The sequence below is a fragment of the Neophocaena asiaeorientalis genome, unplaced genomic scaffold (genome assembly GCF_003031525.2).
Source record: "Neophocaena asiaeorientalis asiaeorientalis breed wild unplaced genomic scaffold, Neophocaena_asiaeorientalis_V1.1 scaffold67, whole genome shotgun sequence".
NCBI lineage: Eukaryota > Metazoa > Chordata > Mammalia > Artiodactyla > Phocoenidae > Neophocaena > Neophocaena asiaeorientalis.
In genome coordinates this window covers 5,710,071-5,726,072 of record NW_020173731.1, presented here as the reverse complement: position 1 = coordinate 5,726,072, position 16,002 = coordinate 5,710,071, and the positions used below count along the sequence as shown (strand labels likewise).

The window sequence follows — 16,002 nt, the reverse complement described above, 5'->3', positions numbered from 1 at the left end:
TTTGTCTTTCTTTGACTTACTTCACTTAGTATGATAATCTCTAGGTCAATCCATGTTGCTGCAAATGTCATTCTTTCTTTCTTTTTTATGGCTGAGTAATATTCCATTGTATATTTGTACCATGTCTTCTCTATCCATTCCTCAGTCAATGGACATTTAGGTTGCTTCCATGTCTTGGCTATTGTAAATAGTGAACATTTGGGTGCATGTATCTTTTCAGATTATGGTTTTCTCCAGATATATGCCCAGGTGCGATTGCTGTATCATATGGTAGTTCTATTTTTAGTTTTTTAAGGAACCTCCATACTGTTCTCCATAGTGGTTGTACCAATTTACATTCCCACCAACAGTGTAGGAGGATTCCCTTTTCTCCACACCCTCTCCAGCATTTACTGTTTGTAGACTTTTTTTTTCAATTTATTTTTTGGCTGTGTTGGGTCTTCTTTGCTACGTGCAGACTTTTCTCTCTAGGTGTGGCGAGCACGGCCCACGCTTTGTTGCAGAGTGTGGGCTTCTCATTGCGGTGGCTTCTCTTGTGGAGCATGGACTCTAGGCGCGCAGGCTTCAGTAGTTGTGGCTTGCGGGCTCTAGAGCCCTGGCTCAGTAGTTGGCATGGGCTTAGTTGCTCCATCACATGTGGGATACACCAGGACCAGGGATAGAACCTGTGTCCCCTGCATTGGCAGGCAGAGTCTTAACCACTGGGCCACCAGGGAGGTCCTTCTTGTTTGCAGACTTTTTGATGATGGCCATTCTGACCAGTGTGAGGTGATACTTCATAAAGACAGTCTTTTCAACAAGGGGTGCTGGAGAAACTGGAGATCCACATGTTAAACAATGAACGTAGAACATTCCCTCACACCATCTACAAAAATAAGCTCAAAATGGCTTAAAGAGCTAAATGTAAGAATGTAAATGTAATGAAACCATAAAACTCCTAGAAGAAAACATAGGCAAAACACTCTTTGACATAAATTGTAGAAATATTTGCTTGGATCAGTCTCCTAAAGCAAAAGAAATAAAAGCAAAAATAAACAAATGGGACCTAAATAAACTTAAAAGCTTTTACACAAGGGAAACCATAAACAAAACAAAAAGACAGTTTACAGAATGGGAGAAAATATTTGTAAATTATGCAAATGACAAGGGGTTAATGTTTAAAATATACAAACAGCTCATACAACTTAATATCAAAAAAAAAAAATCCCATCAGAAAATGGGCAGAAGACCTAAATAGACATTTCTCTAAAGACATACAGAAGGCTAACAGGCATGTGAAAAGATGCTCAACAGTGTTAACTACTAATATTAGAGAAATGCAAATCAAAACCATAATGAGGTATCACCTCACACCTCTCAGAATGGCTATCATCAAATACACAGGAATATACAGTGGAGAAATACACAGTGAAATAAGTTACAAATAACAAATGTTGGAAAGGATGTGGAGAAAAGGGAACCCTCAGAAACTGTTGGTGGGAATATAAATTGGTGCACTCACTATGGAAAACAGTATGGAGGTCTCCAGAAAACTGAAAATAGAACTACCATATGATCCAGCAATTCCACTCCTGGGTATATATACGGAAAAGACAAACCCACTAATTCGAAACAGTTATACATGCACCCCAACGTTCATTGCAGCACTATTTACAATAGGCAAGACATGGAAGCAGCCCAAGTGCCCATCAGCAGATGACTGGATTAAGAATATGTGATATAGATATATATATCACATATTCTATATATAAAATGGAATATTACTCAGACATAAAAAAATGAATTCTTCCTTTTGCAGCAAAGTGGATGGACCTAGAGAATATTATGTTTAGTGAAATGAGACAGAGAAAGACAAACACTATATGATATCACTTATATGTGGAATCTAAAAAATAATACAAATGAAAGTATATACAAAACAGAAATAAACTCACAGATATAGAAAATAAATTTGTGGTAACCAAAAGGAAGAGGGAAGAGGGGAGGACAAATTAGGGTCATGGGATTAACAGATACAAACTACTATATATAAAATAGATAAGCAACAAGGTTATGCTGTATAACACAGGGAATTATATCCATTATCTTGTAATAACCTATAATGGAATAGAATCTGCAAAAATACTGAATTACTATGTTGTATACTTCAAACTAACATAATACTGTAAATCTATGCTTCCAAAAAAAGAAGTCCTGATAAATTTTGTCTAGAATTGTCCTTGACATTTTCACCATTAGAAAGAAAAATTAGGGGGACTTCCCTGGTGGTGTAGTGGATAAGATTCCATGTTCCCAATGCAGGGGGTCTGGGTTCGATCCCTGATTAGGGAACTAGATACCACATGCACGATGCAACTAAGAGTTCACATGCCACAACTAAGACTGGGCTCAACCAAATAAATAAATATTTTTTTAAAAAAAGAAAGAAAGAAAGAAAAATTAGGGTCAATCCTTCTAAATTTCTATTTGAATATTCAAATTTGTACTTCAATAAAGGGTACTGCTTTTGAACCCCAGAATATTGCCAGAAATCCATTTTTACTTTATATTTCAAGAGATAATGAAGGGTTTCCATGACCAATTTAGTTGGACACATCTGCACTGCTTTCTTAAGCAGAACAATCTTCTTAACCTGTTAGAGGAGTTCCTGTCTATCTGGTCCTATCAATGGCTACGAGCCTCAGAAATCAAATCTTCAGACTTTCTATTTGACCCTGTAGGTATGGAAGCATGGTTCCTGGACTTAAGGATGGAACTGAAGTTCAAACAAAACACAAAGGATCTATGTTACCATCCGGGTAAAAGGAGGAGACTAGATGTAGCATTTGGATCACTTGGGAAAGACTGGAGGAGTACCCACTGGGTTAGTCTTTCATGGTTGCCCTGGCCCATACGGCCTCCCTAGGAGACATTTGAAACAGTTGGGGTGTGTTGATATTGAGCCAAGCGAAGGGGAGGGTCTACAGACATTTGTGTGGAAGGAGGCCAGGGTTGCTAAACTCAATGCATGGGACAATTGTCTCACCCAAATGCTAATAGCACCTCTGTTGAAAAGCAGATGGTCCTCTCCCTGTGTCTCCTCATCCACATTTAGCTCAATCACCTCTGCTCTCCAGTTCCCAAAATACCCACTGTTTTCAGCATAAAAGTATATGTAAGGCATAGGTTTTTGTGCTCCAGGTGAAGAAGATACTACCTCAAACAATGCATGTGGTAGCTTAGCTAACTAGTGTGTAATGATTGGCACTGTCTGCAAAGCTACATTAAAACCAAGGGAGAGGGACTTCCCTGGTGGCACAGCAGTTGAGAATCCTCCTGCCAACACAGGGGACACAGGTTCGAGCCCTGATCCGGGAAGATCCCTCATGCCGCGGAGCAACTAAGCCTGTGCGTCACAACTACATAGCCTGCGCTCTGGAGCCCGCAAGCCACAAATACTGAAGCCTGAGCTCCTAGAGACCATGCTCCGCAACAAAAGAAGCCACCGCAGTGAGAAGCCCACGTGCAGCAACCAAGATTAGCCCCCACTCGCCACAACTACAGAAAGCCCGTGCAGAGCAACGAAGACCCAATGCAGCCAAAAATAAAATAAATATAATAAATAAATTTATTTTTAAAAAAAGACAGCAGGCTTTGTTCTGATGGCCGTTAAAAAAAAAACCAAGGGAGACCCTAAATTCTAAAAAATATTGTTATTCCTCTCCCCCATGTAATCAGACTGGGGCACGAACCCGTGTCCCCTGCACCGGCAGGCAGACCCTCAACCACTGCGCCACCAGGGAAGCCCTGATGTTTTTTATAAATATCAAATACTTCTACATTTATTCTCATTTCTTTTGCCTATCTATTGCTGCTTGTTGGATGAAAATTTAAAAGAACTCTTCATTCTGAATTTAGTTATGAAATAGGGTGTTGATGGTTCAAAGTGATGGGAAAGCAAGCTACTTGCTGCGTCCTAGGTCTCTTGCTGAATTCCAGTTCCGGCTCCATCACTCACTAGCTAGATGCCTTTGGGTAAGGTACTTAATATCCATTTGTCTGTAAAATGGGAATAATGGAATGTGGCTAACGGTTGGTAAGGATTAAATGAAAATGTATGTGGCTGGTATATAATAAGTGCTCAGTATATTTTAGCTATTAATGGTGTTACCATTCTATCTTCTTCTACTCCTGCCATTCTTCAATGTTCATTCAAACACCTTTGAATGCCTACAGTGTGCTAGACCCTGTGCTAGATCCTGAGGAAATAAAGATAGAAGATAACTCTGGGGCTTCCCTGGAGGTCCAGAGGTCAAGAGTCTGCGCTTCAAATTCAGGGGGCGTGGTTTCGATCCCTGGTGGGAGGAACTATGGTCCCACGTGCTGCGCAGCACAGCGCAGCCAAAAGTTTTTTTTAAAAAGGAAAGAAGATAGTGTCATGTTACTTAAGAGAAAAAAGGCTACATAGGCTGTAGTGGGGAGGGGGCAAAAATGTTCAATTCTGAAGGCTGGGAAATGTCTATGGAATTTCTTTAAAAACAATATTGTCACTGACTTTCTTAGAGTATTTTCACCTAATTCAAAAGCAACAGCTCTCATCCAGATGTGCAATGCATAGTACATAAAATAAGGTTTTAGGAAATGTTGGCAGTACTTCTGGAAAGACCATATTGTCTGATAATTCTTTTCTGAACCATTAATTATAAGATACATCCCAATAAGAAAAAAAGTTGGCCAAAAGCAGTGGTAAGATACCACTGATTGTATCGATGCATTCTGATTTTAGAAATGTTAAAGTATGAAAAAAGAATGTGGAATCAATTGAAATATAGTACAGTAGTGTTATATTTCGAGACCCCCAGTGGCTGCCTGAAATCACAGATAGTACTGAACCTTATATATATACTATGCTTTTTCCTACACATGTGCGTACATACTTATGATAAAGTTTATAAATTAGGCACAGTAAGAAATTAACAATAAAACAGAACAATTATAACACTGTATTAAAAGTTATGTGAATGTGGTGTCTCTCCCTTTCTCAGAATATCTTTTTTTTTTTTTTTAGAAAGAAAGGCATTCCTTATTTTAATTAATTAATTAATTAATTTTTGGCTGTGTTGGGTCTTCGTTGCTGCGCATGGGCTTTCTCTAGTTGCGGAGAGCGGGGGCTACTCTTCGTTGCGGTGCACGGGCTTCTCATTGTGGTGCCTTCTCTTGCTGCGGAGCACAGGCTTTAGGCGTGGGGTTTCACTAGTTGTGGCACACGGGCCCAGTAGTTGTGGCTCGCGGTCTCTAGGGCGCAGGCTCGGTAGTTGTGGTGCACGGGCTTAGTTGCTCCGCGGCATGTGGGATCTTCCCGCACCAGGGATCGAACCGTGTTCCCTGTATTGACAGGCAGATTCTTAACCACTGTGCCACCATGGAAGTCCCCAGAATATCTTACTGCACAAATTTAATGCCTTTCCATTTTAACTAAGCATTTCTCATGCACTGTGGCTGTAACTTTTGCAGTTCAAGGTGCAATAGCAAAACTGGCACAAATTTTTCTCTCTCCACCATTTCAGATAGATTTGTTCTTACCGTAGATCTTAACAACCTCAGCATATGATTTTTTTCTTTCCTCACTAGGAGCTTTCACCTTTTCGCTTAAAGGAAGCGCTTTACAGTTTTTCTTTGGCATACCCCGATTGCCAGCATCACTACTCTTGCGCTTTGGGGCCATTAAGTAAACTAAGGGACACTTGTATACAAGCACTGTGACACCTTGACAGTCAATCTGATATATCTGATGAGATGGCTACTAAGTGACTAATGGTTAGGATACACTGGACAGAGGGATGATTCTCATCCCTGGGCAGGATGGAGCAGGACAGTGAGAGATTCCATCATGCTACTCAGAATGGCAGCAAGGCAGCAATTTAAAACATGAGGTGTTTTTTTGTTTGTTTGTTTGTTTGGGTTTTTTTTTTTTTTTTTTTGCGGTACGCGGACCTCTCACTGTTGTGGCTTCTCCCGTTGCGGAGCACAGGCTCCGGACGCGCAGGCTCAGCGGCCATGGCTCACGGGCCCAGCTGCTCCGCGGCATGTGGGATCTTCCCGGACCGGGGCAGGAACCCGTGTCTCCTGCATCGGAAGGCGGACTCTCAACCACTGCGCCACCAGGGAAGCCCTGAATTTTATTTTTTATACAGCAGGTTCTTATTAGTTATCTTTTTTATACATATTAGTGTATATATGTCAATCCCAATCTCCTAATTCATCCCACCACCACCCCCCAAAACTTCTGAATCGCTTGTTTCTGAATTTCCCATTTAATATTTTTGGACCACGGTTGGCTTTGGGTACCCGAAACCTCAGAAAGCGAAATCAAGGGTAAGGAGAGACTGCTGTACTGTATATGTCGATGTGGGCATGTGTATTTGGGAACTAGTTCAGGCTCTTAGCATTGAATACCTAGTAAACTGATGTCTTCCGGTCTCTTTGTCTACTTCCCATTACAAATCCATCCTGTACAATACCCTTTCCACTTTCTCATTTATCCACTCAAAAATTGAATGTTTCCTCTATTCTTATAAAACCAAATTCAAATCTGTTGACATGGCACTTTTAACCTTGTTTTTCACAATCTCCTACCTCTGGACTCTCAACTCTCTATACTCTGCACCCCCTTACCGCTCAACCCCTACCCCTCTCAGTTTTAACCTACCCAAATCCTGTCCAAAGATTTTTATCCCTTTTTTGGAATGTCTATTGTCTTTATCAATTCTATTAATTATCTACTGCCATGTATTGTCCATTGATTTCTCAACTGTTTATCTCCCAACTGAAGTACAATTTCTTTTAAGAAATTCTTTATATGAGACTGCATTTATGACAGTCCTTAACTCATACAACCAAACTCATGTATTAATGTGCTCGTGTCAATAGTTTCAGGTGATTGTAAAATATTCAATAATCCTTGTTAGTAACTATGCTTACAAATTAAAGAAAAAAAATAACAAGTACCAAAAGGAGCAGGTTAACCTGTAACTACATAATTTCTAAGTTTAATGCTTATAACAAAAACATTTCATATCCATTGAATATTTGTTAATGAGCCTTTGTATTGTTACCCTTTCAATTTCGATGGCAATTTTTACCCACATTTGTTTTCTTCCACACCACTGTCCTGTAACCTGGTCACCCCGCACACTAGGAACACATGTTAAGCTGAAATTTCCCTTTCAGTGACTGAAGTCCTACTCTCTTCTACATAACCCAGCTTAGCACAGAAGGGGAGGCCATATGCACAGAACAATGAACTAGATATTAAAATTAGTTTATTTTTCTACTTAACTTTTAATAAATGAGAAGAAACACAGTAGTCTGTCTCATAAAGAACATTTATAATACATAACAATCCATAAAGCCTCATGGTGAGGTAGGAACAGCTTTGGAAACAACGCACAGTCAGAAAACATACAAAAGTTAGGTAAAATGTTGCAGCACTAAAGACATTTTATCTGCATCTGCATTTCATGAGATGATAATTGCATTTAACTGTGCCACATCTGGCCCAAAGGACACCCTATGGCAGACACAGAACACAACATGTACTAAGTTTCATAAAGAATCACAGAATACACTGATACACTTCATTGTGCTGTTTCAAGGCAGAACCATAACATGGCAATTTTTTGTGTCTTTTTATATATAACCACATATTAATTGTATGTTACATTCCCTTCAGCATCTTTTTGCCAAAGACACTAAACCACAAAGTTTTTGGTTTAAAAGTTTAAATTGAATGACATACAAAAAGCTCTTGTGCCAGTGAAAATGACTGCTAAGTATTCCAGAGCTTGTTAGTAAAACTAAATAGCATTGTCACATAATATTGGTAGAGCTACATCAAAATAGTGCTGTTACAATTCCCATTTCAGATGGTCCAACACTGTATGACAGTTTCAATTTAAAAAACGAGAAACCCTCCACCTTCCCAAGAGTTTTAACACTGTTTTATGACTTAAATGAAACTCTATTAAAATAAATATTTCTATATGGTAGGATTCTTCTCCTTATTTGCGTATGTATGAACATCTTAGGACAGCAGGTAAATGACATTTCATCAAATGATATCTGCTTAAAAACAGTAAAAAGCTTCAACTCAATACCAGTTAGCCTACTAAATACTTCACATTAGATTCCATAGGACTTTTCCCTCAAAACTTTCAAAAATTCAAAATTAACTGAGGATGTTACCAAGATACAAACATATTAACATAGTCTTCTACCTGTTGTGATTTTCCAAGGTGCTCTTGATGGAAATCTTTCCTGTTCAAATTACACACCTTATTCAAATATATTGTTTTCTAAAATGTTAAAATACATACAGCAAAGCGTTTGTGAGTTTTTGACTATTCTTTTAGGTTCTAGTCCATACTTTTATAGCGCAGATGCTCTTCAAAAAGAAACCTTATTAAAAAATCATATAAACTAAAATGTGACAATGGAGAATTAAATCTCTCGTCACTAAGGCGGCATTTGTTGGAAAAAATGTCTGGGTTGATTTTAATTCAGGCACATGTAGCACCTCCTTCTTACTAAATTGAGACAACAGACACATTTCTAAACACATATTCTAAATACACTGATCTTGCTCAAATATAAAAGAGCCAGCAGGCGAGATGCACCTCCTAAAACTGATGCAGTGTTATAAAACAGCATTTAAATATTGGGTTTAAGTCTCCTAATAATTCATGGTATTTCCCTCATTTTCTTGCAGGAAGGAATAAGCTATTTTGGAAAAGACACTTAAATCCCACAATATTTAAATATAAAAGCATTTTTAAAAAAGATAATGCTAATATAGCTAAAAATGGGTTAGAAAGTGCATTGTAAAGAAATAAATAATTCTCTGCTAAAACTCAAAAGGTGAGTCAGTGCCCACTGATTTTGCTATTATGACAAAAGTCCTTTGAAAAAAGAGAATCCTATGGTACCACTTTGTTACATATGAGCTACTTAAAATTATCAAAAGTGAAATAACTGAAATCTAAAGGCTGTTACTTTCAAAGCACTTATGAAAAAAAAAAAAAGCCCTTGTCCCATGCTTATACACCATTTAAAAAAATCCTTTCAGTCGATGTCTTATGCATTACACAACCTTTAAGAAATAGACCCAACAGAGCACTGTAAAGAAAACCTCATTGAATGTAATATATTTTACCAGTTATCCTTTTGTATCATTACTGACATGTTTCTATAACATAAACTCTTTCGAGATCTTCAAAAAATGGTTTTGTAAAGTGTTAAATCAGGAATGTACATGATACAGTTTGAAGCTTTCTCTTGTTCACCCATGAGATTCCCCAATTTCATGTTTAAAAAAAATGTTTGCAAAATTCAAAGTAACTACCAGTTTAGGAATTGAAATACACAATATCAGAGAAAAGTATTAAATGATAAAGATGTATTGCAAATTGGCAGGTTATGGTTTTGGCCCATGATAGCAAATGTGAACTTACAAACTGTGTTCCTAAAATTACCTCATTCTCACTGGAAAAATCGGGTGTTCTTAAATAGGCCCATTGCCAGCAATAGGCTTACACTAGGAAAAAAACACACCATCTACCACAAAAGATCATCCCTTTAAAAAGTTAACTGTCAAATGCCACCATTTTCATCTTAAGACCCATTAGATAATGAATTATTTCAAATCCCAAAAGGTAGCCATCCCAAAAGTAGTCAGCTATAAAAGTTACTAAAGTAGTCAGGATACCTCGTTTCTAGAAAAATAGAGCTATACATGATAACTGATATTAATATCCATCCTTTTGAGGACAAAAATCTAGTTTCTTCACAAAGCATAACCCCTCCCTATCAAGAAAAATATAACTTAAATACCCTTAAATAATATTTGTGTATGGATTTGGAATCCATACCAACAATGAAATAGCTAAAAACAATTTCCTGTGTAGATATTATGGCATCTTGCAAAATAAGCTACTATTGGAAGATCTGAGCAATGTCAAGACAGAATGACTTATAGAATCTCAATTATTAATTGTGCCTTAACTAACTTTGCTTTTTGAGAATTTAATATCCAAACTGCATTAACCTTCAGATTCCTTTTTTCTCACAAGTCAGTGGCTCTTGGCAGAGCACAGGCGTTGCTGGTTGGGCTCAAAAAGCTCTGTTGAATCCGTTCATGATTGGTCACTGTGAAATGACTAGCTCTGAAGTTATTTTTAAAACCCACAATTTAAAAGATTAGATTAATAAGCTTTCATTTAACATGTAGTTATTAAATTTAATGTTCTTAAAAATATTTACTGTATATATTTTATGAGTAAACTTTCAACTCAATGTTCCCAATGCCAATCTTTCAAAGAAAGTAATGCTGGTGAACATGTCCATGTTTTAGACGTTTTTTTTTTTAAAAAAAAAAAAAGGTTAAAATTCTCAGAATAATTTAGAAATGTAGTCTGAATATTAACATACAAGAATCTAAATATTTAATTTGGTAAACTTTCTTCCCTGCTCTTACTCCCCATATGCCCTATTATATGTACACTACAGTTCAATTTGTTAATTATTTCACTATTTGTTAGAATAATACTCAGCAATATAAGATACAGAATAGTAACTGATCTTCAGTATCATAAATACCCCCATGTGAAGAAAAAAAGGAACTTTTCCTAATAATTTTCGTGAGTCATTCTTAAAATATGTTGCCATTATGCTATGCAATGATCTCAAAGGGCAAGTAAATATTACATAAAATGTCAAAAGAAACAAACCTGTTGATGATTTTTAAAGTTCCAGCATTTATAATTCTAATGAACAAAATATAACACTGGGGGAAAAGAAAAGCAGAGAAATTCCAGTAACAATTTTAATTTATTTATCCCCCTAATTAATTTTTTACCATGGAAAAACTGGAAATCAAATGTCATTATGTTATATAAGGTTTATACTTACTTTAAACAAAAATGTAACATAGTGTTAAAACTGGCTTTCCAAAACTGTTACAGCATAGCTGTACTCTGCACTAATAATCACAAAGTTGTAATATAGAACTCTGTTAAGCAGTCCCATTATGTTCTTACAAAAATAGAATTAAACTGTGTGACCAGACAAGGACTTCAATTACACTACTTGGCAAACATAGAATTTCAATGGAGTCTTTTTCCTCTTGCAGTTTAAAGCAAAAGTCAAATATCACATCTTTTCCAAGACTCACAAAGATGATTCAGGTTGTTTGTTTGGCATTTTTTTAATCTCTATCACAACAGCAGGGATGTTTTCAACTTTAGTCCTCCTGGGCTGCTTCTCTAGATTGTCACTAAGTTCTAAACAAGAAATGCTAACTGCTGGGGCCTTTTCTGCATCCTTTCCAGATTGGGCTTGTGGCCGTGTCCCACAACATTGCTTCAAAGCACACTGAGTTCTGCAGGCAAGTTCACATGGGACTACACTTGACTTAGAGCCTACACTAGCAAATTCAGGCTGAATGGTAGTAGCATGAATTCCGTGATTATGGAAAACGTCTTTAATGATCTTAGCCACCTGCATGTATGATGTCGGGTCTTCACATTTTATGTGAGCAGTGGCAATGATTCTGCTTCCAGCAAGTTGCCAAACATGTAATTCATGAACTTCCTCAACTCCTTCAACATCTCGAAGTTCTTTTATCAAATTTTTGATATCAATTTGTTTAGGAACAGTTTGGAGAAGAATAAGAGCAGACTCCTTAAGTAATGGATAAGTTGTGTAAAGAAGTATACAAACCATTACAATACAAAGAGTTGGATCTAAATATAGCACCCAGCAAGGACCAGCCTCATAAACTGTTGCATGAGTACTATTAATTAATTCTACAAATGCTTTGCAGGGGTCAGGGGTACATGGGTTCACACACATCTCCCCTTCAGGACAACCTTCCCAAGAAAAGTAAAAGACTAAGGCATTTACTACTACAATCACTGAACCCAAAGCATCTCCAAAGACATGCAGAAAAACTCCACGCATGTTAAGCTGTCCAGCCTTATCATCATCATCTTCCAATTCCACCTGGTCAGGTTCTCTGATAAGATTCCCATTCACTTGTACTTCCATTGCATCATTTCTGGACTTCTCTGGATCTACAAAGAAATAAAAATTCTGTATCAAACACATCTAAAGTGTTTATATAAACATTCTTGCCTAATTCCATTTAAGTGATAGAAGTGAAAATTTTTCATAAAACATAATAAGAAATGTGCTCAGAGTGATTTAATGTAAACTGACATACTGGGAACAAGCCAGGACATAATGGCCAGGGCTAAATTAAGTCATTAAGATGATGTTGCTTCCCCATACTCCTAACCACCCTCCTACCTTCCCACCTCCAAATAAAGTTCACCTTTTCCGTGGGGGTGGGGTCCTGTGAACATTCTCCTATACTTTTCGGCATACACCAAAAAGAAAACAAAATTGAACACTACCACCCAAAATTAAATGCAACCATGGATAAGTCTAACACAAATGGCTGACCTGACGCAGAGGTCTAGTCACTCTTCGTAGTCATTAAGGTGTTAACTTTTAAACTTTTATCATTTATATAAATGATACAGTCTCTTGATAGAAGAAGTTTAGAAACTGACAAATCAACAATATAAACCTATCAGCAATCACAGAAACTTCAGGAAAAGTTGGAACTAAATGATCACTATCTACCCTACTAGCTCCTAAACCAAACGTACGGATCCTTTAAAGGAATTATACACATCAGAGCAGCTTAATATTCTTTGGAATAACACCTGGCAGAGTGGGAGTGAGAGGAAATTCAATTGTTTATTAAACATTTTCAATGTACAACTTGAATTTCATTAACATGATATTCTGCATTCAGGAAAGAGGAAAACTGTCTATGTGGTATCATACAACTAGGTAAACAGATGTAAATGGAAAAAAGTGGAAGGAAATACAACAAATTGTTAACACCATTGAGCTTGGGTAGTAGGGCATTAGGTTGATTCCTTTTCCCGTCTTTCTTTCAACATTCACTTCCCAATTTCCTTCAAGCGCGCTTAATGGTTAGAATGAAAACTATCCATTAAAAATATAAGATGAATAAATTACCATCGCTTTTATCTTAGTACGATTATGAAAAATCCTAAGTGAAATGTTAAACATGCCCATACAGGTTCTAAGTCTAGGATTTTCAGGATTAGGTTTAGATTTTAGAAAATTAACTGAAACATACATTGCTGCTCATGACAGAAACCTTTAACGAGGGTTTTGAGCTCAGGAAAGTCAATCACTAGATAGCCCCGAATACAATATTAAGAAACTTGTTTGAAGGGCATAAGAACTACTTGGGCAGAGCAAGGTTCCTAACAGCCAACAACTAAGGACCAAGTGGGGTTCTCTCCGTTTCCCAATAGGCCCAAGAAATTAGCATTTTTTGATCCTGCTAACGCCAAAATCAGACAGCCTCTTGAAACGACAACCTGTAAAGACTGTTAAGTGCGGTTGCGGACCGCAGCGGGCTGACGGTCACCTCCTGACCTTTTGCCCGCTCTCACCACCACGGTGCCCATCTACACTCCCAGACGCGCTCCCCCGGCTCCTGACACCGGGCTGAAAGGGGGGCCGCGTCCTCCGGGCGAGGCGGGGTGTGAGTGCCGGAGCGGGAAGGAGTGGCCAGGTAGGTGGCGCGGCGCGGTCGGCTCGGACACCAGGGGGCGTGCTGGCCATCCTGCCCGGGGCCATCCCGGGGTCTGGGCTCCCCAATGCCAACCACCTGCGGCGGCGACTTTCTCTGCTCACCTGTCCGGTCCAGTTTCAGCCCGTTGGAGTTGCTGCTATTGGCCACCAGGATGTTGGTCTCCTCCTGGTCGGGACCCTGCTCACCTGGGGCCCTGTTGTCGCTACCCCCGGTGCGGGTGCTCTTGCCGCGGCCCCCCTTGGGGAGGCCGTGGCTGTGCCCCCCGTGCGAGTGCCCGTGGCCGGAGTCGTTGCCGAAGCCGCTATGATGGTGGAAGAGGCAGAGCCCCAGCACGTTGACCACCAGCCCCGCCACGCCGACCCCGAGGACCACCAGCGGCTGCTGCATCTCGTGCGGCTCGAGGAAGCGCTCGATGGCCTCCAGCAGGATGGCGAAGCAGAGGCCGGTCAGGAAGATGGCGTTCACCAGAGCCCCCATCACTTCGGCCCGGATCCAGCCGAAGGTGTTCTTCTGGGTGGCGTGGGTCCGCTGGGCGAAGCGCTCGGCCACCAGCGCCACCACCAGCGCCAACACATCCGACAGCATGTGGAAGGAGTCGGACAGCATCGCCAGCGACGAAGTCACCCGGCTCACCACCACCTCCAGGACCATGAACATGAAGGTCAGCATCAGCATGCACAGCAGCCGGCCCCGGTTCCGACCCCAGCACCCCATGGCTGCGGCTCAGGAGCCCGCCGAGCGCGGCCCGGACACTCGTGAGGCGGCGGCGGCGAGGCGCCGAGGGCCGGCGACCCGGCGACGGATGGAGGGCGGCGCGGGGCTCTCACCGCCCGAGCCGGGCCGCTCGGGAGTCTGCCGTGGGGCCTCGGCGGCCGGACAGGGGCGAGCCCGGGGTCAAGCCGCCGAGCCCCCGCGCCTGCGGGCGTCCCCGGCGGGCCGGCGGCGCGCTGCTCCTCAGGCGTCCGTCCTCGGAGCCGGCGTGGAGGCCCGGCTCAGCCCCAGTAGCCCCCACACCTAGAGCGGGCGGCGGCGGCGCGGAGCTGGGGCTCCCCGAGCCCGCGGACCGAGAGCCGGAGCAGGAGCAGGCGAGCGGCGGGGGCGGGCGACCAGCAGCTCCGCGCTGCAAAGGCTCCAAGCATCTGCGGGCTCTCCGCGCAGGTCTTCCCCTCGCTGGTCTCCCTCCGGGGTCGCTCGGACCGAGGAGCCAACGCCTGAAGAGCTAAAGAGGCGGCGGCCACAGCAGCTGCACTCGGCCCGGTATCGGGCGCCTTCTTCGCCCCCCCGCCTTTGCAGACGGTTTACAAAAAAACTTTGCTTTGCACTCGGAACCCCCGTTTTCACACGGACCCGAACGTGACAAGGCCTCGCCGTCCCGCCCACCAGGCCCGGCACGCTTCCCCATTGGCCAGGATCCCCTCACGACAGCTGTCGCGCCCCGCCCATCAGCGCTCACTATTGGATGGAGGCTCGGCGGGGCAGGAGGGGGCGGTGTCACGGCGCCAACAGATGGGGGGCGGGGCCTTTCCCTTCAGGAGCCGGGCGTGGGCTGGGGGCCGCGGCCGGGTGCAGCGATGGACGTCGTGGGGGAGGGAAGGGGGCACGGGCCGCGTGCAGCAGGAGGGGGAGGGACAGGGCGGGGCAGGAGGGGTCCCCCAGGCGTGGCGGGGCTTTTGCTCTGGGGCTGCGGCTTCTCGCAGTCCCCCGCCGGGCAGCAAACAGACTTTGATCCTCCGAGCCGGGTCCACGTGGGGCGGGCCGCGCGGCCACTCTGTGACAGACGGCAGCCTGGGAGGGTCCGGGAGGGGGAGCCCTTGTGTTCGGGGCCCTCGGGTGGGCGCTCCTGTCCGGAGAACCGAGATTAGGCAGACAGACTCGTAAACAAGTGCAGCACGTAACTTGTGACTGCTCAGCACCTAGCTGAAGAGTTAGTTCAGGGCGGTCCTGCGAGGGGATGAACGGAATCTTTGTAAATGTTTCAATAAAGCAAATCACCCCTATCACCACCATCCCCAGGAGAGCTTGTGTGAAGTACGATATTTCTGTCACTGATTATTTAAGGACCATTTAGGGTACAGAAACCTGGGTTCTGGTCCTTGCTTTGCCACTAGCCCGCTGTGTGACTTTGGGCCAGTCAACCGATCTCTCTAGACCTGTTTCTTCATCTATAGGATTGGACAAGAGGAACTCTTAAGATTCCTCCTGACTTTAAAATTCTAAGGCTCTATGACTTAACATTTTATTTATAGGCTAGAAACAGCAGAACCCTGTGTCGGTTGCCATGGGGAAGGGGAGGAGCAGTAAGAATACAGAAGAATGAGCTTCTGTCC

At 42.0% G+C, this 16,002-nt stretch overlaps 1 protein-coding gene across 1 annotated transcript; it reads right to left on the bottom strand.

Moving 5' to 3' along the window:
• Positions 1-7,284: 7,284 nt before the first annotated feature.
• SLC30A1 (solute carrier family 30 member 1) lies at positions 7,285-15,113 on the bottom strand. The gene is made up of 2 exons (XM_024751050.1): positions 13,777-15,113; positions 7,285-12,107 (listed from the first exon to the last, which is right to left on the bottom strand). Exons 1-2 carry the CDS (start codon positions 14,387-14,389, stop codon positions 11,203-11,205), a joined length of 1,518 nt encoding a protein of 505 aa, XP_024606818.1. The 5' UTR covers positions 14,390-15,113; the 3' UTR covers positions 7,285-11,202.
• Positions 15,114-16,002: the final 889 nt, after the last annotated feature.